This window comes from Diadema antillarum, unplaced genomic scaffold, assembly GCF_040938485.1.
Source record: "Diadema antillarum isolate AM-2024a unplaced genomic scaffold, OU_Dant_1.0 seq00000400_RagTag, whole genome shotgun sequence".
NCBI lineage: Eukaryota > Metazoa > Echinodermata > Echinoidea > Diadematoida > Diadematidae > Diadema > Diadema antillarum.
The window spans coordinates 1,364,069-1,390,218 of NW_027271391.1; the positions used below are offsets into that span (position 1 = coordinate 1,364,069).

The following is a 26,150-nucleotide window of genomic DNA, read 5'->3' on the forward strand; positions in this document are numbered from 1 at the left end:
CCTCGATATATTACAAGTAAGTAGAGCTATTGTTATACCAATGAGCTAAAATGTCAAAGATATTGTTTATATTATTTTCCGCTACTGTCTTGTAATGAATAGGTCGCGGCCGGTAGACTGAAAAATCCGTCCGTCCGGAGGAGTTTTGACGTACATATCCCCGACGATGAAAATACAGAATGATATTTCTGTCAAGGGACGAGAATTTTTTTTAGTGTGTGTGTGTGTGTGTGTGTGTGTGTGTGTGTGTGTGGGGTGGGGGGGGGGGCGCTATACCCCTGCTTCCGCAGTTCCTGTACTGCATGTGTTAGTGATTTTTTGTGTTTGTATTAAAGGACAAGTCCACCTTCATGATAATTATACAGTAGGCTACATGTAGGCCTATATGTGAATTGAGTGAATTCAGCAATATTAGTAGAAAACATCAATGAAAGTTATAGGGGAAAATCGGACAATCCTTTCAAAAGTTATGCATTTTAAAAGTATCTGTACAGTCACTGCTGGATGAGAAGACTACTACAGTGTATGATGTCACATACCATAAGGAAAATATAAAGAGAATTTCACAAAATTGTATTCTTAAAAAAGTACATATGTCATTTCCTCGACTTGTCACTGACGTATGTTAGGGATATTATTATTCCCCTGTCTTCTGAAAGGGGCAAATCGAGCGTTTTCTTATGCGAGAAAAGTGAAAATATGTTAAAGGGACTGTACAGTAATGGTTGAGGTGGGGATTCATGTTTTGAACATCCTTAAGTGAGATAATGAGAAACCTCTTATGAAATATGAAAGAGCGTGTAATTTTAAGAAGGATTCAACTTTTATTTGATGAAAATTGGTTTTCAAATGGCTGTGATGAGATATTCAAAAAAGTGATAATAATAAAAGGCGACATGCCACAACTTTATTAGGATCTCTTTGTTTCACCTTGTTTTTGGATATCTCAGCCATTTCAAAACCGATTTTCATCAAATAAACTTTTGATACCCCTTAGAATTGCATGCTCTTTGACATCTCATAGAGTGGTTTCTGAATATCTCGCAAAACGTTAAAAGCTAAATCCTCACCTCGACCAGAACTGTACACACCCTTTAAATCTTCTGTATCATATTCTCAATATCGTGGTGCACATGTGACATCACATGTTGCAGCTATCTTTTCATCTAGCAGTAAGCAGACCTGTTGGGCTCCTTGCGCATGACCTCCTATACCCTCTCCTTTTGTTTTCTTTGTTCTGTGCATGTCCCTAGCCTGTCCCTTACTGTTCTTGTTGTATGAAGTCCTTATATGTAATTGCTTTCCCTACCTGTTTGTCATTTTGCCTCTGACGAAGATTCTGCTAGGATCGAAAGCTCAGGCTCCTTTTTCCACTTCATTCCATCGGCTCGCCACTATTATAATTATAAGGTTTTCAGCAGCTTTTTTTTTTTTTTTTGCTATATACTTCGAAAATTTATAACTTTTGAACGGATTGTCTGATTTTCCTCAAAACTCTCACTAAATGTGCTCTAATAATACTCGGTCCACATGTCTTTGAAGGTGGACTTGTCCTTTAACATTGGTATGATTACATACTATATTTCTCAAAAAAGTAGGCTTTATCAACATAATGTGACATCCCACGTGGAAAACGTAAAACATGGATCGAAGTTCATCGGACGTCTTCAAAAAAGTTGGCAATGTGCGAATACTGTGGGGACATCGCAACCTAGTCTCAGCTGTATGGCCCAGTCTACAACTCGACATGTTGTTATTCATGTATTTGTTCTTCATCTTAGGAAAAAGAGCTGATCATTCACAGTGCTTTAACCCAATTTTCCCTCTGGCGTAACAATAGACACCAAGTCTCCGATGAATAGCATTTAGCAGCCCTTGAGCAGCCGGTACTCAGCCATTCATGTCGGCTATGCCCGAGGCTCCCTTCTATACATTATGCCTGGACAGTCTTCGTACTATACCATGCGTGTACTGTACTATGGAGCTACAGTGTAGCGCGATGGTAATCCCGTATTTGTGCTTCTCATCAGGGAGAGTGTTAAAAATAAGTGAGTTCGTATATAATGATTATTGAATGTACAGACGCTTACATCATGCTGGAGCCTTAGTATGATAAATATATGCTGTCGCTGATGGCGCATATACTATACTAGTAGTATGAAGGTTTTGTCCGACAAATTTGTCGAACAAATTTGTTCTCTTTGCCTGTTAGACGCAAGGATTTCAGTAGCTTATGTCAGTTTGTCGACAAAAAAACCCAATTCTGACAAAAAGCTCCATGGACCCCCCCCCCCCCCCCCACACACACACACGACTGCTTCATCCGCGATCAGGGCGGCAGGATTGTGAGCATATTGAATATGGCTGCAGACGCCACGTACACTGCTTCGAAATTGAGCAAAGATTGACACACGATGAAGGAATGAAAATAATGTTCAAAGTTGGGTCTGATCTCACAAACATGGGGTCCATTCGTGAGGACATCTAAATTGAGTTTCTCAGGCTCGAGCAGCAACATTTTGAGCGGTGACGGAATGTAGCCATCGTGTTTATTCACATCTTCGTGTAGTCTTCGTCGTGGTTCGGGTGCTATCGTTTCACCTTCGGCTGTTGATGGGCTTTTCGACGAGTTCGGCGCCTACTTTGCACAAAATTGAAAATTCCATATTCGTATTGCCGTCTTGTCTTAAGTCAACACGCCAGTTCGGGGCTTCCTTTTGCGCATGAGCAGAAAAAGGCCATTTGTGACCTACAGGGTATTTTTTTTAAATTCACTATAATCATCTGTTTTGTAATGATTATTCAAGTAAATTCTGATAGATGGTGCTTGCAGCACATTCACATGACGGCATAAGTTTTTATTTGGCAGTCAATAGAAAAAGATCGTGAGTAGGCCTACATTCAATACAAAATGATGAAATTGATGCTTTCCGAAATGTTAATTGATGGACCATTCAGATCACTTGATCTACGCAAGATCATTATCAATTTGAACATGACTATAATGATTTCCATAAATTGTTACTCGGAAAAGTTTATGCATAACGTCAAATTAGAAAAAAAAATAGTGAAGTGTCTCACCAAAATGATAGAGAAAGGAAAAGCAAGAAAAGGTCGTTTATTGTGCACAATGTGCACATTGAGCTACTGTATCATAAATTCGAACTATGTTATTCAGGGGCAGTGTGACGAAAGTTTTTTTTTTCCTGTCATAGCAACACATATAATACAGATAATGCACTGGTGTGGAACACCGTTTTGTGTCATCAATCACGGCTTAAATCCAGTGGCCACTGTGAACACGGTATTTTAGATACCTAAAGGTTGAGCCTGAATCGTGTGGTCAGAATTATGTGGACTGAATCGCTCAACACAAAGTCCTCGGGGAAATGATAAGTAGATTTGAAAACAGAAGCAAAAAAGCCTATCATCGGTGAATACAATCTAGAGAAACACTACTATTAATATTACTAGTACTATAGACCTTCGTTCTTAGCGCATCAATTCCAGTGATTTTATTGTATGGCCTCATTTTATCGCTCCATCTCTATTTCTTTCGTTATTTCACTCACTCTGGTTTTTGTTTTTGTTTTTGTTTTTTTAGAGGAGGGGCGCCTTCGTAAATCTTCTGAGTGAAAATCCATCTGACTATACCACTGTAATGAAATGTAACAAAAACAAATATGAGGATTCCGTGTCCTTGAGAACATCGAAAAATGAAGATATAATTATCATAGAATGTATACCATGAACACTTGTCGTGCTGTGTCAGAATAACGAAAAAATGGGGGGGGGGGGAGGGGATACGAACAAACACCAAAACAAGAAAGGCTAGGATGCCTTGACACCAGCCAGGAAGAGAGAGAGAGAGAGAGAGAGAGAGACAGAGAGACAGAGAAAAAAAAAAGATTAATGATCTTGATTTTTGAGGACTGGGAATTAACGGCAAATATCACAAATTTCACTATTTCAGACATCTCATTGAAATTTGGTACAGCTGAACACTCGAAACAGGGAAACAATGGTGGCGCTATGAAGAAATGTTGAATTAACCCGTTCCATGCCGAATACTGAGATCCTCATATCTAATTTAGATTTAATACAAAGGCTGCCAGGTTCCCGTGTAGGGAATGGATTAACACGATGAACATGATGACACTTCCACAGTTTTGCATCAAGCAAAGTAGCACACAGATATTTGTTTTGTTTATGATACAATAATTCATGCATTATATAATGAGCAGAAAAAAAAAACACACGATATAAGTAAAGGCGCACATTGCACTGAATAAAAAGGGACGTGTTAATTGTTTCATGTCCCCAGATAGTAAAGCTTGTGAGCACCCCCCCCCCCCCAATTCCTGCATGCCATCTTTTATCCGCATTCTAACAGAAAAGCACATTTTGATCAAAATTTGTGCTGTGTTAACCCATTCCCTATGGTAAATTATCACTTGGGCTTTTACCACTTGGTCTAATCACCAGGTGGGCTAACACCATTCGGGCTAAACCCAATATTGGGCTACAACCACTTCGTCTATTTACCATTTCGTCTAATTTCCACTTGGTCTAATATCCAGTTCGTCTAATGACCAGTTCGGCTAATACCACTTTGTCTAATTCTCGGTTAGTCTAACACCACTTGGTCTAATTTCCACTTCGTCTAATTTCCACATGGTCTAATATTATCACTTCGTCTACATGTCACTTGGCTACACCCATTTCGGCTACACCCATTTCGGCTATTACCAGTTGGTCTACATATCACTTAGTCCAATTTCCATTTCGTCTAATTGTCATTTTTGGTCTAATTACCACTTAGTCTAATGCCCACTTGGTCTAATTACCACTTACTCTAATTACCACTAGGGCTAATCGTCACTTGTTCTAATTTCCATTTCGTCTAATTCTCACTTAGTCTAATGCCACTTGGTCTAAATAAGAAACATAACCATGGATTTAAAAAAGGAAGTGTTAACAACCGTTATATATTATACAACTCTATGATACACACACATGCGTGTGTTTTTATCTTACAGCCATCTTATAGCAGCCTAATACACAATTGATCATTGCAGAGTTGAGCGGGGGGAGTGTGCGGGAGGGGGGCATCCCCCTCCCACACCAGGGACTTTTTCAAAAATCTGTCTATAAAACATGTATTTCAGAGCATCCAAAATGGTATATACGAGTAATTGCGCTTTATAAATTGTTTTCGACGGAACCACAGGCGTAAATATACAATGCGTCCCAATAAAAAGGCCAAAAAAAAAACAACAAACAAATAAAGAAACCCTGGAATTGTCAGGTATTTTTCCAGTACAATAGAACAATTCATGTCATATAATATATATCATCATAAAGATTATATCTTCCTCTTTTAATATGACACTTAAAGTTTATGCATTGACGAGCAAGGAGAGTTTAAAATTTGAATGTCAAAATCAAGTTGCACAGTGTAAATGGTCATCAAGATTTGAAAGGATGCTGCAACGTTTGTTAACAAAGGGAGGGCTCATTAGCAATTCTTTCACCAAATTTCTCAATGAGAATGAATACGGTTTTAAGTACAAGCTTTCACTTGCGTGCCTGACCATGCAGCTAACAACACAGCAAAGAGTTTTAGTAGGAGCCATGAGGGGTAGAGCACAGATGTGCGTGGACAGGCGTGGTGGACATGTTGAGCGACGTTGGGGATAGAGTTACACAGTCCAAGATTTATGAGTTGCTCTTGTAAAGGATGAAATAAAAAGAAATAAAACTTAGTTTCATCATTTGTTTGTGTGTCGTAATCGGTGTCACAATTCTGTAAATTGTAAACAAGAGAAGACAGCAAGAGAGCTAGTTGAGATATGCAAGAGATTGAAAAGATTGAGGTCAGAATATCACTGAAATGAAATAAGAAGGTTGAAAGGAATTTAAGATAACTTAGTTAAAGAATGTTAAGGATTGCATAGAAATGGCGCGGAAAAATTGGCAAAGTCATATGAGTACTATAGGGCCTACTTCTAATTATTCCAAAATGAAATGAATGAATAAAAAAATAAATAATTCAAGCCCAATTAATACACACATTTAAATTGTGGGCTTTCATCCGGACCCTTTCAAGAAAAAAGATAATTAACCATTCCACCTATTTACGCAATATTGAACTTAAATTTTAAATCTGTTTTTGAGCCAACTTAATCACCATATTAATCGACACCTAGAATCAGTAGCCTAGAGTCTGTGGTAGCCCAACTGGTCATTAGACCAACTGGTCATTAGGCAAAGTGGGAATTAGACCAAATGATGATTAGACGAACTGGCAATTAGACCAAGTGGCTATTAGACTAACTGAAAATAGACTAAGTGTAAATTAGACCAAGTGGAAAAAGACCAACTGGCAATAGACCAACTGGTGTTGGACCAAGTGAACATTAGACGAACTGATATTAGACCAAGTGCAATTAGACCTAGTGGCAAAAATACATTAGACCAACGGGCAATTAGACGAAATGGGAATTAGACAAAGTGAAGATTAGCCCTATTGGTCATGAGACCAACAGGTTATTAGACCATGTGGCAAGTAGACCAAGTGAGAGGTGGACCAAATGGGTTTAGCCCGAATGGTGTTAGCCCAACTGGTGATTAGACCAAGTGGGAATAGACCAAGAGTGGCGATATTAAATAACCTTTCCTATACGGGATCCCAGCGGCCTGTGTATTAAATCTATGGAGGTTTCAGAATTTGGCATGGAACTTATTATCATCTACGATATCTGATATTCAGGTGTGCAGATATCGCTTGCACATCGCCTGTTCTCTCCCCTCCCCTTTACACCCCTTCCTATCTCTCTTGCATCAGCCTTTCTTCACGTCATGTAACTTGTCTTCGTCTGGTTTGCATTTGTTACTCACGAGCTTGTATTTTGTTGCTCGCGGGAATACAAACTTGAATTTCATGCGGTATTAATCACCAAGTCAAGTCCTCCGATCCGAAATGCAAACAGTTCTCATGTTTATTGTATGATTCAACCTTTTCTTCCCATCTATAAAATTATGTCTACAACCCGCCTTTAGCTCTCTCCTACCTTGGACAATGGATGTTTTCGTTGGTGTGAAATTGTAGGGTTGGTTTAATGAACAGTGTCATCTATAGGTCTACACTATAGACCAATTCGGTTTGGGTATACTGTTTTTTATGGTGATTTCTTAATGGGAGGCTTCAAGTATGCCTAAAAAAAAATAATAATTTATGCACTGCCACAGCAACGCACATGGCTCATAGCATAACCCACTGAAAGTGCTTTTGTTCTTCTTTGGAAGCTCCCCAGCTATGGCGGCCACAAGTTACAGTGCTTTGAAGTCACCACCATTGATGAGTTAATGGCACTGGTTACAAATAGAGTCCCTAAATAGAGAGAGTTGCGACATGGGAGGTCCGAAATTGAACACATTTTGGAAACAAAATGGAAGTTCAAATTCTTTCTTTTCAAAAGAAACAGATTCTCACCGCGCGTGAATAGAAAAGTTACGTAATAGTGGAATTTCTGGAAACATGGCGGCGTTCAAATCTATGGTTGTCGCAACTCTCTCTACATAGGGCTCACACCCATAAATATTTCCCCAGAGGGATGTGTGTTAAAAATCAAATTTCAAAAAATTTTGTAAAATAGCTGGGAGAAATGAGGTGTTTCAGCTTCACTAACCTGGATAAGTTAGATAAACCCTTTCATCCATCAAATTTTCAGGGTGGATTATTCAGTTCAAATTCTGTCTAGGGGTCCGCAAAGCCAGACTACGAGTTCTTGTCAGTCAAAAAATCACCCATTTTCCGTACACGTACCCAATGAAATATAGTCCCCTCAAATTCCACCAGAAAAGCTTTCATCTTCCAACCAAAATGCAATTTGTATAGAGGAATTCATACTCAATATCTACAGCTATTCGGTTTTTTGTCAAACTACATCATTCATTGTTAATTAATTTTTTTCTTCATTTATTTTGGTATCTTTGGTACGAATTTGTGAAGGGGTCTGGGACATTCCATTGTATTTACGGGTGTGAGCCTTATAGACCGATTCGGGTTCGTTGAGGGCAGCAGACAATTTGTGGCACTGGGCGCAGCCATAAGCTCATTTTGAGGTGTCTTAGCCGACCCCCCCCCCCCCGCCTCTCCCCCACCCCACGGGCAACATGTTTATCGCGCACATGTAACAAAGGTTCGTGCACTAAGCAAGCATTCGCGCACTCAGTACGAGACGCCTATTGGCTAAAACGACCATGCATCAGTTTTTCATTCCGCGCGCGGAAGGGGGTGGGGGAGAGAGGAAGGGGGGGGGGGGGGTCGGCTAAGACACCTCGTTAATGGCGCTGCCCATGCCAAAAATACACATAGCGCGTCACAGAATCGGTCTATACAAGGAGCTTCAAACAAGCTCCTTGGTCTATAGGAACTCTAGTTACAAAAAATGTGCAGCGCCACCATGAGGTCGTTCATGTCACCAAACGCTTTAATACTAGTATGCGCCTGCTCTTCTCGCGTGATTCGGGCCCCGTAGCAAGTAAAATTGATGCTATTGGAAACAACAACAACAACAACAACGACAACAACAACAACAGCAACAACAACAACAACAACAACAAAATAGAGTTGAACGAACAGAATGGCAGGAGTTTTCTCCCCCTCCGAACCCCACCCTCCCCCCAAAAAAACTACAAAAAACCAAAGTGGTCCTGATAAAAGTTGTGCCCCAACCACTTTGTTTTTGATATCTCAGCCATTTCAAAGACTGATTTTCATCACATAAGCCTAGACTCTGATTTCTCTTTAGAATTGTATGCTCTTTCATATTTCATGAGTGGTTTTTCATTATAATTATCATAAAAACAACCAAAATCTGAAGCCTCATCTCACCCAAAATTATACCATCCCTTTAAAGGGACTGTACAGTCTGGTTGAGTTGAGGATTTAGCTTTTAACGTTTTGCGAGATATTCAGAAATCACTCTATGAGAGGTCAAAGAGCATGCAATTGTAAGGGGAATCAAAAGTTTATTTGATGAAAATCGGTTTTGAAATGGCTGAGATATCAAAAAAACAAGGTGAAACAAAGAGATCCTAATAAAAGGCTGCCTGTCGCCTTTTACTATCGTCATCACTTTTTTGGATATTTCAGCCATTTGAAAATCAATTTTCATCAAATAAACGTTGATCCTTCTTAAAATTACATGCTCTTTCATATTTCACAAGAGGTTTCTCATTATCTCACTTAGGAATGTTATATTTGCTTTGTTGGGTAGCGGAGCGGTTCTTTATATCTAATTAAGGGCGAACTTGCCCGGACGAGAATTTTTTTTTTTCAGTGAAAAGAATAAAAAAGGAAATCAACGGGTATGTTGACCCTGAGAGCAGTTCAAGTTGAAAGAGGTGAAATAAAAGGATTGGCAAATCTTAGTGAAAAGTTGATATTCCAAATCAAATCGCAATGGCATGAAGGGAGAACCCACTCCTTCAATTTGGCGTTTACTTCCCCCGACGTCGAGGCTATACTGTACCTAGAACCCCAATTGTGATGACCCGAACTCTTTGATAACTGGTCCATGCAAAATGGATAGTTATTAAGGTGCTCCCCCTGCATACAATGGTGCGTAATGACCTGTAGCCTATCACAGTAATAAGATCATTTATTACAATGTAAATTTAATATTTACATACATATTGTAAGCTCTGGAATGCATTCATTATTGCTCTCTTCTGTCCTTTTTTTGATGTCACGAAATCCAAACAACCCGCAGTGTATCAAAAGCTTCTTACATTGTAAACGTCATGTTTTTAAATTCTTATTTGGTCGTGGTATTTGAAATATTTATTCTCCATTTGGAAAAGCAAACCAAAGAGATGATATAGATCTATTGTATTGCGTTCTTGATTGTTGAATTGGGGGGGGGGGGGGGTCCATGCACTGTGGCGCGTAATAACGAGCTTTGTACCGGGTTTCCACCTTCCTCGTGTCACTTTGCATCGTGTATCACACACACATACACACACACACACACTGAGAGACAGCATCAAGTTGATAAAGGTTCGTACAATGTCAGTTGAGAAAGGCGCCACACACCACTTGCCCCCGGAGCCAAGTTTTTACTTTGATTCGGTTTAAAAAAATGACCAGTGCATCGAGAATAGCGAATGTTCATAATTACGGGTCTATAGAGAACAACTACCCCCTGGGCAAATTACCCCAGACCCTTCCCCTGACCCTAACCCTAGTCCTGAACCTAATCATAACCCTAACTCCAACCTAAACCTATATAACCGAAACCCTAATCTTTACTCTAACCTTATATAGCACTAACCAGTATTCAGCCGGGGGTATAGTGGGGGGGGGGGGGGTAATTTTCCTGATATGAATATCACTACGCAGCAAGCTCTCTCTATCCATACTATCGGTGTCTACATGGCCGGCGCAGCCGTGGGGGCCGTGGGGGCTCGGGCCCCCACACTTTTTGTGCACCATACAAAGGAATACGTAAGGTGTCATCACTTTGGGCCCCCACACTTTTTTTAACCCGGAAGTACGTAAGTGGCACTAAGATAGAAATAGATAGGGATCTTGAAGTATGGCGGCGGTAAGGTTATGTTTTTTCTCTGAAGACCTTTTTTTTTTGCTTGTCAGCTGAAGAAACCCGGAAGTGGACGGGTAGAGATGAGCTGAGGACCTTTTTGTTGTTGTTGTGTTGTTGTTGTTGTTTTTTTTTTTTTTTGCTTGTCAGCTGAAGAAACCCGGAAGTGGACGGGGAGAAGAGATGAGCCTTTTTTTGTTTTGTTTTGTTGTTGTTGTTGTTGTTTTTTTTTTGCTTGTTAGCTCATGAAACCCGGAAGTGGGCCCCCACACTTTTGAAAACACTGCGCCGGCCCTGCCTATAACGCACGTGAACGCACCAACCGCATGTCTTGCTATAGATTCAGCTAGTAGTTCAGCTAGATTATACCAGTAAATGTACTTCCTATACGATTCTTGAATGCTATATTCTGGGCTTTCTCATGATAACATACGCCACTCTGTATCAACATCCTAGTTATTCTATTCTCTCCTTCTTTATATACACTCTGCAGAATCATCCTGGGAACATAATATCAAACCTACGTATTTCTCTTACACAGATGTAAATGATAATGACAATGTCGATGGTTATGACAGTAAACTGACTACGCCTTTTCTGTCTCTTTGAGGGGTTGACGGCATAGTAAAAAAAAATGGTCTTCATCATTCTTCTGTTTTCCGTCTTTTATTTCCACGTGGAGAGAAAGAAAAAGTGGTTGACGGTATAGTAAAAAAAGAAGTATCGGGGATTTTCCTCCTTTATTTACATGAGAACAGAAAGAAAGGAAGAAAGAGGAAATAGGTGTGAGAGAAAGATAAAAGCGGGGAGGGGATGAAAGCTCAGGGTTGTGTGCAATCCCTCGGCCTCGGGAGAGACGAAGAAAGATGGAGAAGAAAAAAAAAACTTTTAGTAGGAAAGACACAATGCTATTATTGTCTGTTGAAATGTGTTTAATAGAGCGGCGCTGCTTGCGTTGGTCCCAACAAGCTGGACAGATCAGGAAAAATGAACAGCGATTAACAGAGGAGAAAGGAGAAAAGAAACATGGAAGACGCCTTACCGCTAGTATACCAGGAGTTCCATTAATCGCCTTACTCGCACTAGTGCCTCCATCTGATGACAGTGAAAAAACCCGCTTTCACCTGGGGAGTTTGTCACCAGCAGTGCCTATCAGACCATGGGTAGTCATAGGTGGAGCTGTATCGCGAAAGACACGCAACCTTGGCGGCGGAAATACACTTCGCCAACGCACACACACACCGGTAGGCCATTCTTCGGGAAAGGTTCTTTCTCTGCAGTGTCATTTTCAAGTTAGTCGCTCCGTTGCTATACAGGAACTAGTGATGGGCAAGTAGTTGTGCGGTGCGCCACACTGTCCTCCTACACAATCCTGATACGTGCTTTGTTCCTGCTTTTCTCTTCTCGATCTTCGTCGAGTTCTTCATGGAAGGTAACTGAGCTCAATGTGGCTCGATAGAAACAGAATTAGTCAATCGAACAATAAATAAATAAATAAATAAATAAATAAATAAAATATATATATATATATATATATATATATATATATATATATATATATATATATGTAATATTGTATATGCACATGCTTGTTTATTTAAACGTGATAGGCATTCAACTGTCTCAGAACAAGCGGTATATAACTATAAGTGTTATGGTAAAAGGAAAATTGTAAGTAAAAAACCGAATGTTAGTGTGTTGGTGCAGGTAGCAGCGATGCCATATAGTATACAACAATAATATTATAACACTGGACTGGATGCAATCAACACAGTGGTGATGGTAGTTGTTTATATCAACTAATACATGTGGTGATGGTGGTGATAATGTATCAATGTAGGCCCAATCATTATGGTACAGTAGTCGTTCTTGAGGTATTGTATAGTTATAGTTGTACAATGTAGTAGAAACCTGCATCTCCAGTCGAGTGTACATAATTCGCACGTCTCCTGAGCAGGGAGGTATCATGTCTTGTAATAGACATGATTCCTAGAGCATGGAAGGACGTAATGGCGAGAGTTCCATATCATTTATTGCCTCATGAATTGGGAAACAAGAATATGGGTAGGACTTAAAAAGATATAATTATTGATTATCACAGTTTAGCAATAAAATATCAGACTAGGGAAGATGCTTCCAATTCCTTTTGTGTTGTTGTTGTTAATGATGCTTGTACTCTCAGTGACGGAATCTTGATTTCGAAGATATTTGATGAACGTATCCAAGTAATCTGAAGAAAAATAGTAGAAAACTATTTTGAAATAAATATAATATGGCGTTGATCTATTCTTGGAACAGCATAAATGATGATCATGGTACATGTATCATGAATCAATACAAGCTAACAAGCCCTTGCAATGATTAGTTGACTGCAGATTCTGTTTGTGTGTGTGTGTGGGGGGGGGGGGGGGGGGGGTATGTCCACTTGAGAAGAGAAGTGCCAATTCGTTAAGGCACGAAGACATATACGTGCAATGTGTACCGGTAAAACAAATTTGATCTCTGAAAATACCAGGTAGGTGAAATCTTGATTAACTCAAGCCAGCTCTAATAGTATGGCCAATTCGTATATATATATATATATATATATATATATATATATATATATATATATATATATATGTATATATATATATACATTTTTTTTTTTTTTTTGTTTTTGTCTGAAACGGATGAGATTAGTAACACTGTCTTCCGATGGAAGATAAAAGCAGGAAATGGTGTACAACCAAGCAGTACCATCAAACTACATGCCATTTGATATGAGCCGCACCTCCTGTATGCCTGATATAGCGTATGCAAGTCTTGTATGACGAATTTTTACCAACGTCTGTTGCTGCATGGCACACAGATTTTACATCTGTACGACCTCTTCCAAATATACTCCAATACAGTGCAATTTGCCACACTATTAACTCGAAATATCATGGCAGTGCCAGAGAAATTTCAATAGATATGTGACGTTACAGCAGCGCGATGCGACAAACTCAGTATGACCAAGGAGGTACTAGGCGAACATTTGCCTATAGTACCTCCTTGGAGGGTGACTGTCTGTGGTTGGGTCCCATCTACGTAGAGAGAGCCACACGTAGAAGTCCTCTCAATATTTAAAATGCATACGTTTTCCCTTTAACTTTCAATTCTTTTTTGGCTAATCTGTCTGTATTTCGCTGAATTCACGAATATGTCTGGAAATTGTTCCATTTGAATAACAATTACAGGCACCTCTTGAAAGCGGGTGGGGTGGGAATCATCACTGTATAGGGCCCATACAGTCTTAGGCCTTAACCGCTACAAATTTTTGCTCAAGAGGTTTGAAACCTGGCAAACAAAGTGTATAGTGTGAACGAAATATGATTAGATCTGATAAACTCGATTGTTTCCTACGTGTATCCTATAGCAGTCATTTAAGGTAAGAACGGGAACGATAGTGACCATGCCATTCCTTCATTGCGGAGATTACATATCAGGGCTTAGGCTTATAGGCCCAAACAAGATTACTAAAAAATTTCGGTCAGATTCCATCTACTTTCGATCTGCTGTCGACCTGCCTGCACTTGAGAGGTATCTTCACCCTATGTACGATGGTCTCATTTCTTGTCGCGTTGGTCATGGGTTTAGGGGTTTTATGCGGTGTGCTTTTATGGGGGCGGCTACAAGCAGCATAACCGTTGTCGGGAACCGACTCTGGAGCTGATATGGGTCAAGATGAACATATTTTTTATTCTTATTTATTTATTTATTTCATCTTATTCTATTTTATTTATTTATTTATTTATTTATTTATTTATTTATTTACTTATTTATTTTTATTTCTTTATTTCATCTTATTTTATTTATTTATTTTATTTTATTTATTATTATTTTTTTTTTGGGGGGGGAGGGGTTAAAACGTTGTCCGAATATATACTTCCATCAGTTTAGCTTCGAACCTATGTACCCAGTGTATGTAAGCACAGAGCCTATAACCACGATACATGGTGTTTCTGCAATAGTGCATGCAATTCCATCCGGGAGAGTTGGGGAGGGAGATGTTTGTGTGGACTATGCTGTCCCCCATCTTTAATATGATGCTTTTTAAGTTATGCTCGAACGACACATCAGTGTTTCATGACGTATAGCAGTCGGGAGTGTGGAGTGGACGTGGAAATTTGTACTGTCCCTTCTCTCCGTTTTGCCCATCCTCAAATCCGATTACTTATTTTTTTTTTTGCAAGTTACCGAGGTTGCAAAGTGCTTCTCTAGTGTTTTTACCTTTTTGCTTGCTGTTGTTGTTGTTGCTGTTCCTTGTTTTCCTTTGGGCTTGTATCGTGGTAGATAAACCTGGTGTATTCCTGATGCCAACTGACCAGAGAACACGGAAGACTTGCCACTCAGAGTCACAATGGCCCTTTATCCTTCAGCGTTCAGGAGACCTTAAACCCCATCTTCACTCAAGCTGTATTAATACTGTGTTAATGGAGGCTATTATTTCCTCTTTGTTTCTCTTTGTGTATCTCTCACTCTCTCTATCTCTCAAAAGTTTTAGAATTTTAGATATACGTGTTTATCTACAGACTCAGCGTGTGGCTCTTCAAATTTCCTGGGTTTAAAAACCAAAACAGAACCAAAAGAAAAAAAGAAAAGAAAAGAAAAGAAAAAAGAACTTTGCCATGACCTTTTGTGTTTGGTATACTTGCGAGTCGTATACACGTTCAAAAGATAAAACACACACGCACCCTCAGATGGGACGTCTATCATTCTACATCCTATCGGGAACAATACGAAGAGCACACTTGAGATTTTTCTCTCCTTATTCATTTCACCCCTCCCCTCCACCCCCTCCATCTCCCTCTTTCTTTAAGGGTTCGTTTCTGTGTCGCTTTGTATTTGCCAAGCGACTTATACGATCTCACTTTGGTCCTCAAAGTGTTGATTGAAGAATTTTCCCTGCCTTTCCTCCAAAGTAGCAAGCTTGCCTTATGTGCAATGCACTGTTGTATACCTGAAGGGTATACCCTACGATTCTTTTCGTCAGGCACAAGATATTAGCACAGTGTGAAGTCACAGCAACGGATGAAACAAATCGCTTTTAAACATTCTTTCCCTACCATTTTCCTTTTTTTAATGAATTCAAACCGCATCCTGTCTCGAACATTTAGATTTATTCTTTTAATACACTCCAAAACCCCCACTTCTCATTCTATTGACCCTATACTCTTTGACTAGAAAGTGCAAATTCATCAACACACGGACATACAGGCTCACCACCCCCCCCCCCAAAAAAAAAAAAATATATAAAAAAAAAAATATATATATATATATTATATAATGACACATACACGATGCCAGTATTGTTTGCGCGCCAAATACGCCACACCGATCAGACTGGCTGCCACCATCCACTGGCTGTCTATATGTCTGTCTTTCTCTCGAAATTCTTCCTCCCCCCTTCTCCCAGCTCTCATAACTTTCCAGATTTATTCTTTATCCCCTTCCTTCTTGCAAGGTGTTCCTTTATTCTCAGTTGATCCTTTTTTTGGGGGGGGGGGGGGTGTGGGTGGGTAGGAGAAGGGCGATCCTGCTATCCGCAGTGCCGTCCTGTCCAGGATCTAGCTCAGTCAAACGTTTTTTCTTGTTGGAAGTTTAAACCCAATCTTCCATTGGCTTCACACCATTCATGCAAACTCTTTTCCTCAGGTTTTAGCTTGTCTATTTTAAACCCCTGTCTTTGACACCGCCTTTGGTCAACAATAAAAAAAAGGAGAGATACAAAATAAAGAACGTCTCCGATTTGGGGACGACCAGTCCGTGAAACACTCGTAGAAAGCCGCCAAACTTTTAACAACATGACACAAATTATTTGCTGCTGTGATCTTTCTTTTTGTCATGCTTCGATTTTATTGCCTCAGTGCTTGTTATAATATCCATGGACCCTATTGTGGTAGGGTCCATGCAATATCGATCGCCCTGGGGTCTGGAAACCGATTGCAACATAGCAAACACGCCAGGGGGGAATCTCAACGAGTGAAAGAACAATACGAAGTCAGCGCATCGATTCTGTTCTTGCACGCTGTGATTATTGTCGCAAGTGGCTCCTCTGGGTTGCTGTTTTATTTTATGTTTCTTGTATAAATATTTGAAGTGAGTAATCGCGGAAGCAGTTTCAGGTCCTGTAGACAGACTTCACGATTCCCTCATTACGATTGGGTGATTGCTTTGATTCCCGGATCTATAGTGAACAACAGGTGAGTTTGTGTCGTTGCAGCTGTATCTGATAGGTGAGATCACAGTTGGGATCTACACCCAGGCTTTTATTGCAATACACATTCTCATTAACTCAGTTATTGGTAATTGCCACCTTTTTAATGCAGTGTGTGTGTGTGTGTGTGTGTGTGTGTGTGTGTGTGTGTGTGTATTTGTGGGTTTGTTTCTGTGTTAGGAAGGATCGCCACTAAATATTCGGTTCGTACCTTGCACTCTCATGCTCATGCGCATCAAACACAAAACATCCTATACATATTATGAACTGCCTTGTTGTTTGTCTGCGAGTGATCAAATAAGACATTTCCATTGTTGTGACACGGTAAAAGGCACGTTCACCACGTATCGTAATACATTCCTGGGAGCGTAGGGCACTTTTGCATCTTTCTAGCAGGGACCTCCCTGTTTCTCACCACTGCTTGCCGCCTGCGAGGTGTCAGACAGAGCCTTTTCCGATTTACCGTGGTTAGTACAGGTAAGACTCCGTTGTGATGGTATTGACGTTTCGTACACTGATATAGCACTTTCTTCTTTAGTCCATGGGCCAGGCCAGATATTGGTACCATCTGAGGTGGCAATACCTTTTTGGTGTCATTTTGTTTGTCGGGCATAGATATGCTTATCAAGCTACGATAGCATTTCCAAATGAGTAGCTTAGTCATAGTATATGAATTTTAAACCAATTTGGTCTCGTTGTTATATCCCTGTACTTCTGAATCGAGACCAACCGCTATACAAAGAAGAACACTGTCTTCTGTATGTTCACAGGTGTTCTGTTGTAAACGCGGTGCGCTTAGTCTTTATTCAAGGCAGCAAAGGGAATATCCAAGGGTTATGATGTCCACAGCGCTTAGTCTAATATTCAAGACTGCGAAGGGAATATCCAAAGCTTATAAATACAGTGTATATCCCTTTATCTAAAAACAACAACAAGAAAAAAGCAATTTCTAGTGAATTCTAGCGTATTTTTCAATTAGTTATCATTTTCCGCTGAAAACGCTACGGTGAAAACGCTAATACCACGCCAATGTCGCTTTATTTCCATCCAACAATGAAAGATTATGCAAAAACAATGTACCGGTACACTACAATACATTATAATTAATAATGTCAATGAACAGAGTGATTTTTGTTTAAAACTGATGTATTTGTTGAGAGGGTGGTATAAAAACAGTATAGATAGTCCCTTTTATTAGGAACTTTAGATATGATCAACGGTACATTGTTCTAGATAAAGGCTAAGCGCACCGCGTGGCAGCTGTGGACATCATAACCCTTTGGATATTCCCTTCGCTGCCTTGAATAAAGACTAAGCGCACCGCGTTTACAACAGAACACCTGTGGACATGCAGAAGGCAGTGCTCGTATTTGTATAGCGGTTAGTTTCGATTCAGAAGTATAGGGATATAAAAACGAGCCCAAATTGGTTAAAAATTCATTTATTATGACTAAGCTACTCATTTGGAAATGCTATCATAGCTTGATAAGCATATCTATGTCCGACAAACAAAATGACACCAAAAAGGTTTTGCCACCTCGGATGGTACCAACAACCCATTTTTCGGCTCTTGGCCCATGGACTACTTGTCCTCTAGACAGAAAGATCCGTCTGTCCGGAGGAGTCTTATTTTTTGACGTTATCGCTCTCCTCCGTGCATAGGAGGGGATCTGTAAATGCCAGACGCAGTCTCCGCGGAACATATCCCCGACGACCAGATACAGACCGATCTTTCGGTCAACCTGTCCTACTTTTCCAGCTCCTCCTCCTCCTCCTCCTCGTCCTCCTTCTCCCCCTCCTCCTCTCCTTCCTCCTCCTCCACTTCACTTTGCTCCTGACCCTCTTCCCTTCATCTCGAGCCATTCTCCTCTTCCTCCTCCTCATCCTAGTCCCCTCATCTCTCTTCACCTCTTCCTCCACCTAAACCTCTTTCAGAAATAATCGCGATGTATGGTGCAAAGTGTATGAACGCTGTGCGAAATGGCATATATATATATATATATATACATATATATATATATATATATATATATATATATATATGTATATATATAATTAATATATATATATATATATATATATATATATATATATATATATAATATATATCCAAATCCCATACAGAAAGGTGCGAGGGACAGCCGGGTCAAAGTCAGGTCAAACTCCGAGATTTGAATTATCGATGAGATTTTAGTTTTTTAATTTTTTTTTTGTGAACAGGTGCTATTTACATAAATCGGGTTTGTTTTTGTTTTGTTTTGCTTTGTTTCGTTTTTCGAGCATATGTAGGCTACGTGTGAACGAGAGTGCAAGAAAGCGCTATTTGAATCCCGATTCAAATCGCACTTTTGAATATCCAGTGTCCTTAGTCTGCCTGATCCAGATTATTGCTCGTATATGCTCCAGTGAATGCAGACGGGAGCGAAAGTGTGAAGGAGTCATTTGACTCGAGAAAGTCCACAGAAGTGGACGAACTCTACAGCCAGCCCAGGGCCCTTTAGGAAGAGTTATAATTGATTATTGATTATAGTTCATTTCCATGGTAAGTCTATGGCAGCATGTGTGGTAAGGAAATTTATAATCAATTATGTCTTTTGATAAAAGGGGGCCTAGGAAAAGACTTTGGAGTAGTCTCAGCGAAATGACCAGATTGATGTTGATTTGCAATGTAATTCCCAAAATTTTAGCTTCATGTTGTGATGTCTTTTTTCCCCTTGGTAAAACTGTTTTTTCCTTCAAAGACCTAAGCGACGTGTGAGCGAAAAAAACAAACAAATAAAGGGGCGAAACGAGCTTTGCTGAAATTGAAGTTGGCATTTTCATTGCTCGTAGGATATGAACAATCTTTTGAAAAGAATGAAAACGACTGAAGGAAATCGCTTGTAATAACCCCAAATTAGAGCCTTAAAGGGACCCCGCAAAAACAAGCACATTCCCCTTGAGGGCGTTATCTGAATTTTTGACACAGTTTGAATTCATTGTGGTCCACTTTGCGGCGTTTCTCTTTCATTTCGTTCTCGCAGGGTTTAGCCGTCGCCGCATGGATCATCGCCGCTGGGACCCGCTCTCCTCCGTGGTTGTCGGCAGCGGACGATCTCACTATGCGGCAGCACCAGCATCCCGATGAACCGAACGTCGAGGTCGTCAACGAGAGATGCAAGATGACGCCGGGTGTGACGAAATCGGGGAAGAGTGCCCTTTACATGACGGGGCTCTTTATAGCCTGTATCGCCGGCTACATGTACGGCACCGTCAACCACGGCAGCTACATAGCTAGTGAGTGTACGACATTACCTTCACCAACTGATTTCCCTATATCCTCACCGCACTTGTACACAATATTCGCCATAACCATCTCTTAACATGACTGTTTCTGTTTGTGTGATTCTGTCCCATCTATACTTATTTTTTTCCCGCATAAAACTTACAATGACTTGATTAAAGTATTTTAAGAAAATGTCTAGATCTCGAACGTTAATGGGGTACATCGAGAGCAACGTTGATACTACATGTATAGTGATAGACTTGTATAGTGATAAAGCTGTGAACACGTTAATTTCTGATCTACCTATCTCGACTGTGGGTGTACATTTCTTGTTCACAATCGGTTTGAATACAGAATACTGCAACTGTTCATGGCAAGTGATAAAGCCATTGCAGACTCGACATGTTGAATACCATTGCTAAGCACTGTGCAATAAGAGTCTGTTCGAGTGGGCATGAATCTTATAGATCCTTGGGATACACATCCATCGGTAATGGACCCAAAACTCTGGATATCAAGCATTAGCAAAAATGATTGTTTTTAACACTTCACCTTCTCCTTCCTTCCTCACATGCGACATCAAAATAGAAATACAAGCAAATGAAGAAGACAAATAAGAATAAACGATAACCACTACGTTATGCCCCCCCCCCCAAAAAAAAAAAATATATATAATATAATATATGTATATATATTTATGTATATATTCTTTCAATATATATGAAACCAACAATGAGGCACCGCGCACGCTTGGGACCCAGAAAACTATCTCTGGCACTATATATATATATAATACTAGTACATATATTCCGCTACGAGATCAACAAGCGATGCATATGGCGAATGTCCACTGTACAGGTATTATCGACCAATCATTTTCTGACCTGGAACGGAATAAACACGTGTTGCGCGAGTTCAAGATCACTCTTCGCCATCGTTATGGCACACACACGCACACGCACACACACACACACACACACACACACACACACCCCTACACAAACAGCAAGGACAATATAAATAATCATCAAATATCACAAAGAATTGCAGGAACACGCAGTCAGCATAGTCGTGGGCAAGAGTGGTCAAAGGTCAAACTCTTCTTCTCTTTGCGCTGGGAAATCGGCACGTACTTCAGCACTCCCACGGCAAGCCGAACGAGTTGCAAATAATTATTTAGACATACACGGAATGTACGCAGTCAGTCAACGAGGGCTGGTGATTGAACCGTGACACGTCTATCGATTCTCATTCTTCAATAGGTAGTGCAGACGCACAGGCACACACACACACATATATATAATATCCCAATATAATATGATATGATACAATATGATGTAATATGTGACGGCCCTGTGGCATATTGGATAAGACTCCCGACTCCCGACTCCCGAACGGAGGACCCGAGTTCGAATCCCGCCCTGTGCATACGTCCTTGGACAAGATGCTTTACCCAGGATGTCCCTCTCGACCCAGTTGTATAAACATAATAAATGGGCACCTGGCAACGCTAGGTTAATAATGGCAGGGCCCTCTGGTACAGCAGTGGTAACACTGTAGAGGCTACCCTGGGTAAATAAGACATTATTATTATTATTATTATTATTATTATTATTATTATTATTATATAATATGATATAATATAATGTATTATATTATATTATATTATATTATATTATATTATATTATATTATAATAATAATTGCATTTATATGGCGCTTCATACTGACGTTTCTAAGCGCACTTTTGCTACTCATACAAATAGACTAGAAAACACAATAACATTAACAAAATCAGCGTTAACAGTAACAAAAGAAGAGGAAAGAAAAGGAAAGAAAAGAAAAATACACGCGATACAATGGTACAATAATTGATAACTGTGTGCGCCTCCAGAAAAAAAAAATGTTATATCATATCATATTATTTTATATTGTATTAATTCATTTTATATTATACCTCTAAAATAATGATTATGATGACCGGTATGTTACTAATAACTGCGTACAGTTTATCAGCTTAAATCTTTAAGCTTATCTTCTCACCGAGGGATGATTTGTTTTTGTATCGGTTTCTGTCTGAAGTCAACTCCTGGAAGGACAACCTGCTGTATACCGGCGATTCGAGGAACACCGTTCCGGACGTCTCCAGAGCAATCCAGAGCAGTCTGCCGTTCGGTGTCTGTGACGGCGACGATTGTTCGGCCATACCAGCAGAGGTGAGGCCAAGGACATGTTGAAGATGTAGTTTTCTTATTCGTATTTATATTCGTGTTCCTTTTCCCTTATTCTTCGGCATTCAGTTGCTCACAGTGTTCACAGATATTAAAGGACAAGTTCACCTTCATAAACATAAGGATTGAGAAAATGCAACAATATAAGTAGAACACATCAGTGAAAGTTTGAGGAGAATTGGACAATCGATGCAAAAGTTATGAATTTTTAAAATTTTTGTGTTGGAACCGCTGGATGAGGAGACTACTACAGCTTGTGAGTCATATGCGTACAACAGTATAAAGAAAATGTAAAAGAAAATTCAACATATTTTCACTTTTTTCGCAAAATAAAAGAACACTTGACTTGCCTCTTTCTAAAGGCAGGGGGAATAATATTACCCATAACATTTGTCGGTAACGAGTCAGGGGAATGTGTACTTTTTTCAAAAGATGGAATTTTGTGAAATTCTCTTTATATTTTCCTTATATTGTTGTACGCATGTGACATCTAAGTTATTCATACACTGCAGTAGTCTTCTCATCCAGCGGGTACTGCACAAAAACTTCAAAAATTCATAACTTTTGAACGGATTGTCTGATTTTCCTCAAACTTTCAATGATGTGTTCTACTAATATTGCTACATTCTCTCAATCCTTATGTTTATGAAGGTGAACTTGTCCTTTAAATTTGGGCCCTGTAGGGTTGTATAGTATGTATAGTTCCATGGCAAAGAATAGCTATTTAACATTACAATTTGGTCGTCCATATTTGAAGAGCTTGCTTCCAAAAGGCTCTAAATCCATCATTTTCAGTGGATTAAGCGCCTTTTGGAAGCAAGCTCTTCATTTAATGCAGTCTAATCTACTCCAGGCAGCCTCTTATGAGTAAACACTATTAAATTTTCTCATGGGGGCCTACCACGTAGAAGTGACAAGGTGTCCTTTGAACGAGACCTTCAGACAATTTGTACACTTTTTCGTTCGAAGGAAAGTATCAAACTTAACACGTTTAGAAATACGAATGATGTGCTATAGCGTTTTCAGATAGTTATATCTTTCAGTTTCTGTATGATTTTAGTTAAATTTGATTATTTTTGTTCTCATGCCTGTTGGTGATTATGTGTTGTTGTTTTTTGATACCTTGAAATGCTATGTTGATGTGCCGTCGTTTAAGATACCTTCCTTCTGATCAGTGGAAGCGAAATACACTTTGTTTCCTCCGTCGTAGCTCAAATCATTCACTCCCACATAAGATTTCAATGAAGCTATGAACGCTGGAGTCATATTCCATCTTTATTCGAGCACAAAAGAAGCGGATGCAGATCTTTGGGAACGTTTAGCAAATCTGTGCGATAGGCTAGCAGTCATGGTCTCTTTACCAGTCAAATGCCAGTTGCTTGCGTATAGGTTTCACTGTACGATTTAAAAAAAAAGATAATTTTCGAGAAAGGCGCAAAAAGTTTTGTTTTCTTTTTAACTAAAATTATTCTTTCGAATAACAGGACATCAAGATCGTTGCAAAGGAGGAAGATGTACCCGTGGAGGAGAAGGACAACCAAAATATCCGCAAAGCGACGATCAAGAGGGTGTGCAGAGAGAACGAACAGCTAGTCTTGAGTAAAATATCCGACGTCACTCTCAAAACGCTGTACGTGGACGAGAAGGATAAAGTGATCTACTGCTCCATCCCCAAAGCGGGCTGTACCAGTTGGAAGAGACTGCTCATGTCCGCAACGAACGACTCGGTCCAGGTTGAGTCCATCTCGAAAGATTACGCGCACCACAACAAAATGCTGCGCACCCTCTACGAGTACCCAGAGTCACAGCGGGAGCCGATTCTCCGCAGCTACCGGAAGTTCACCTTCGTCCGCAATCCTTTCATCCGGCTTCTCTCCGCGTACAAGGACAAGTTCGAGTCGCTCTGGCAGTACCGCGACAACCCCAACGGCATCTACTTTCGCCGCTTCGCCGCCGACATCATGCACAAGTACCGGCCGAATGCGACCGAAGAGGAACTGCGGAGCGGCGAAAACGTCACGTGGCCCGAATTCGTGCTGTACGTGTCGCACCTGAGAGAAGGCGATTTCAACGAGCACTGGACTCCTATGTACCGGCTATGCGCACCTTGCCAGATCCGCTATGACTTCGTTGGCAAGATCGAAACCATAGATAATGATTACCGCTTCCTGCAGAAGAAACTTCTGAATTTTACCCACGCGCCCTCTCGGTTTCCCGGTCAATACGACAGACCTACGAACAGCTCCGAGTACACTTACGACGCGTACGGGGAGGTGACGCTACAACAGTTGCGCCAGCTATGGGACATTTACAAATGGGACTTCTGGCTCTTTGGGTACAAAAAGCCAGATTTTATTTAATTCAAACGCATTTTCTTGCAACAATTCTAAAAGATGTTTACATTACAGTTCTGTTCTTTTCTAAAAAGAGAATTATTTTGCTGGGTTGACGTTTCTAAGGTTCCGATGTATGCCAAATTTCTGTGGAAAACTTTCAAATTCATGACATAAGCTGAAAATACATGCATGTACTTTTTTTATTCATTGCAAGTGAGATCAGCGCAATGCGTCAATTTCCAATGTACGACTAGCCTATTTGATATGAGCGCACCAATGCATGCTGAGATTGATTTTAGTGCTTGCAAAAATAGAGATGATACTTACTTTAAGTCAAAGAATAAATATTTCGTCGTAAGAAAAGATAGTGGAAATAAAGCAGCAACTTGTGATGGTGTATTTTCTTTCTTTGGAAAGCTAAAGATATCAAGCCTTATTACTAGATGCAGTATTATGTATGGCTCAAAGTTTAGTATGATAAAAGTCATATGCATTTTTTTCTCTCTCTTTGAAAGAGCCAGAGCCGAGACAAGATGATGGCTTCAGAGCGCATGCGCAAAAAGAAAAAAAAATGTCGAGCATCTTTTCACTGGAAAGTAATCATGGATTGTTTGCATCACACTGGACGTGCCTAATGTCAATAATAATTGGGCCGAATGCATAAAACAAGCAATTGCTTGTAAGCAATTGCTTCAAGCAAAATCACAAGCTCGTCTAGTAAAAGGTGTAGCTCAAGCAATTGCTTAAATACATATGCATAATCTTTTGCTTGTGCACATACCTTTTGCTTGCATTCAGCAAGCAATTGCTTAGGGTTCGAACAATAGCGTCACGCCTGTGCGAACACAAGAACAAAGGCGAGTGTGGCAGCATGTATTTGAAAGGGCATGTGTGTGCGGAAACATTTCCTGACATAGCAGAAGAGCTATGAAATGACACTCATAAATGCACACACAGACGCACACACACACAACTATACACACACTCGTATTACTGGCTGATTCCCACCACTGCTTACAATAGCCCGCATCTGCAAGATCGCACGTGGAGAGACGTCTCCTTGCTCTCCACCGAAGTGAGACATCCTACCTGTTTTTCATCAAATTTTGCGTGCTAACCACTGGGCATTCCCGTTGTTGAAATGAAAAATTTCTTACTCTACTTAAGAGTAATTTCTTGTAGATTTATACCACTCCTTCACAATTGTTGTCTTTCTTCCATGAATATGAAAATGATACTCAAAAGGGAACGTCCCAGATAAGCAAAAGCTCAAGCTCATTTTACAGAGCTTGGAAAATCATAAGCAATTGCTAGCAAGAACTAGCAAAAGGTATGTTTTATGCATACGTTTTTAAGCAAATGTTTGGTCTCTAAGCAATTGCTTGCGGACTGCAAGCATTTGCTTGTACTTGCTAGCAAGAGCTTCTGCTCGCAAGCATTTGCTTGTTTTTATGCATACGGATTCGAGTAA

General features: G+C 40.0%; 1 protein-coding gene across 1 annotated transcript; it reads left to right on the forward strand.

Annotated features, from left to right (window-relative positions):
• On the forward strand, positions 1 to 25,862 carry LOC139732116 (carbohydrate sulfotransferase 11-like). The gene is made up of 4 exons (XM_071642983.1): positions 1 to 16; positions 19,872 to 20,124; positions 22,195 to 22,328; positions 23,828 to 25,862. The coding sequence occupies exons 2-4, from the start codon at positions 19,950 to 19,952 to the stop codon at positions 24,701 to 24,703; spliced, it is 1,185 nt and encodes a 394-aa protein (XP_071499084.1). The 5' UTR covers positions 1 to 16; positions 19,872 to 19,949; the 3' UTR covers positions 24,704 to 25,862.
• Positions 25,863 to 26,150: the final 288 nt, after the last annotated feature.

Coding starts and splice junctions, on each gene's coding strand:
- LOC139732116 (XM_071642983.1), top strand. CDS start 19,950: ATGCGGCAGCACCAGCATCCCGATGAACCGAACGTCGAGGTCGTCAAC. Junction 20,125..22,194: donor CCACGGCAGCTACATAGCTA/GTGAGTGTACGA, acceptor TTCTGTCTGAAG/TCAACTCCTGGAAGGACAAC. Junction 22,329..23,827: donor GTTCGGCCATACCAGCAGAG/GTGAGGCCAAGG, acceptor TTCGAATAACAG/GACATCAAGATCGTTGCAAA.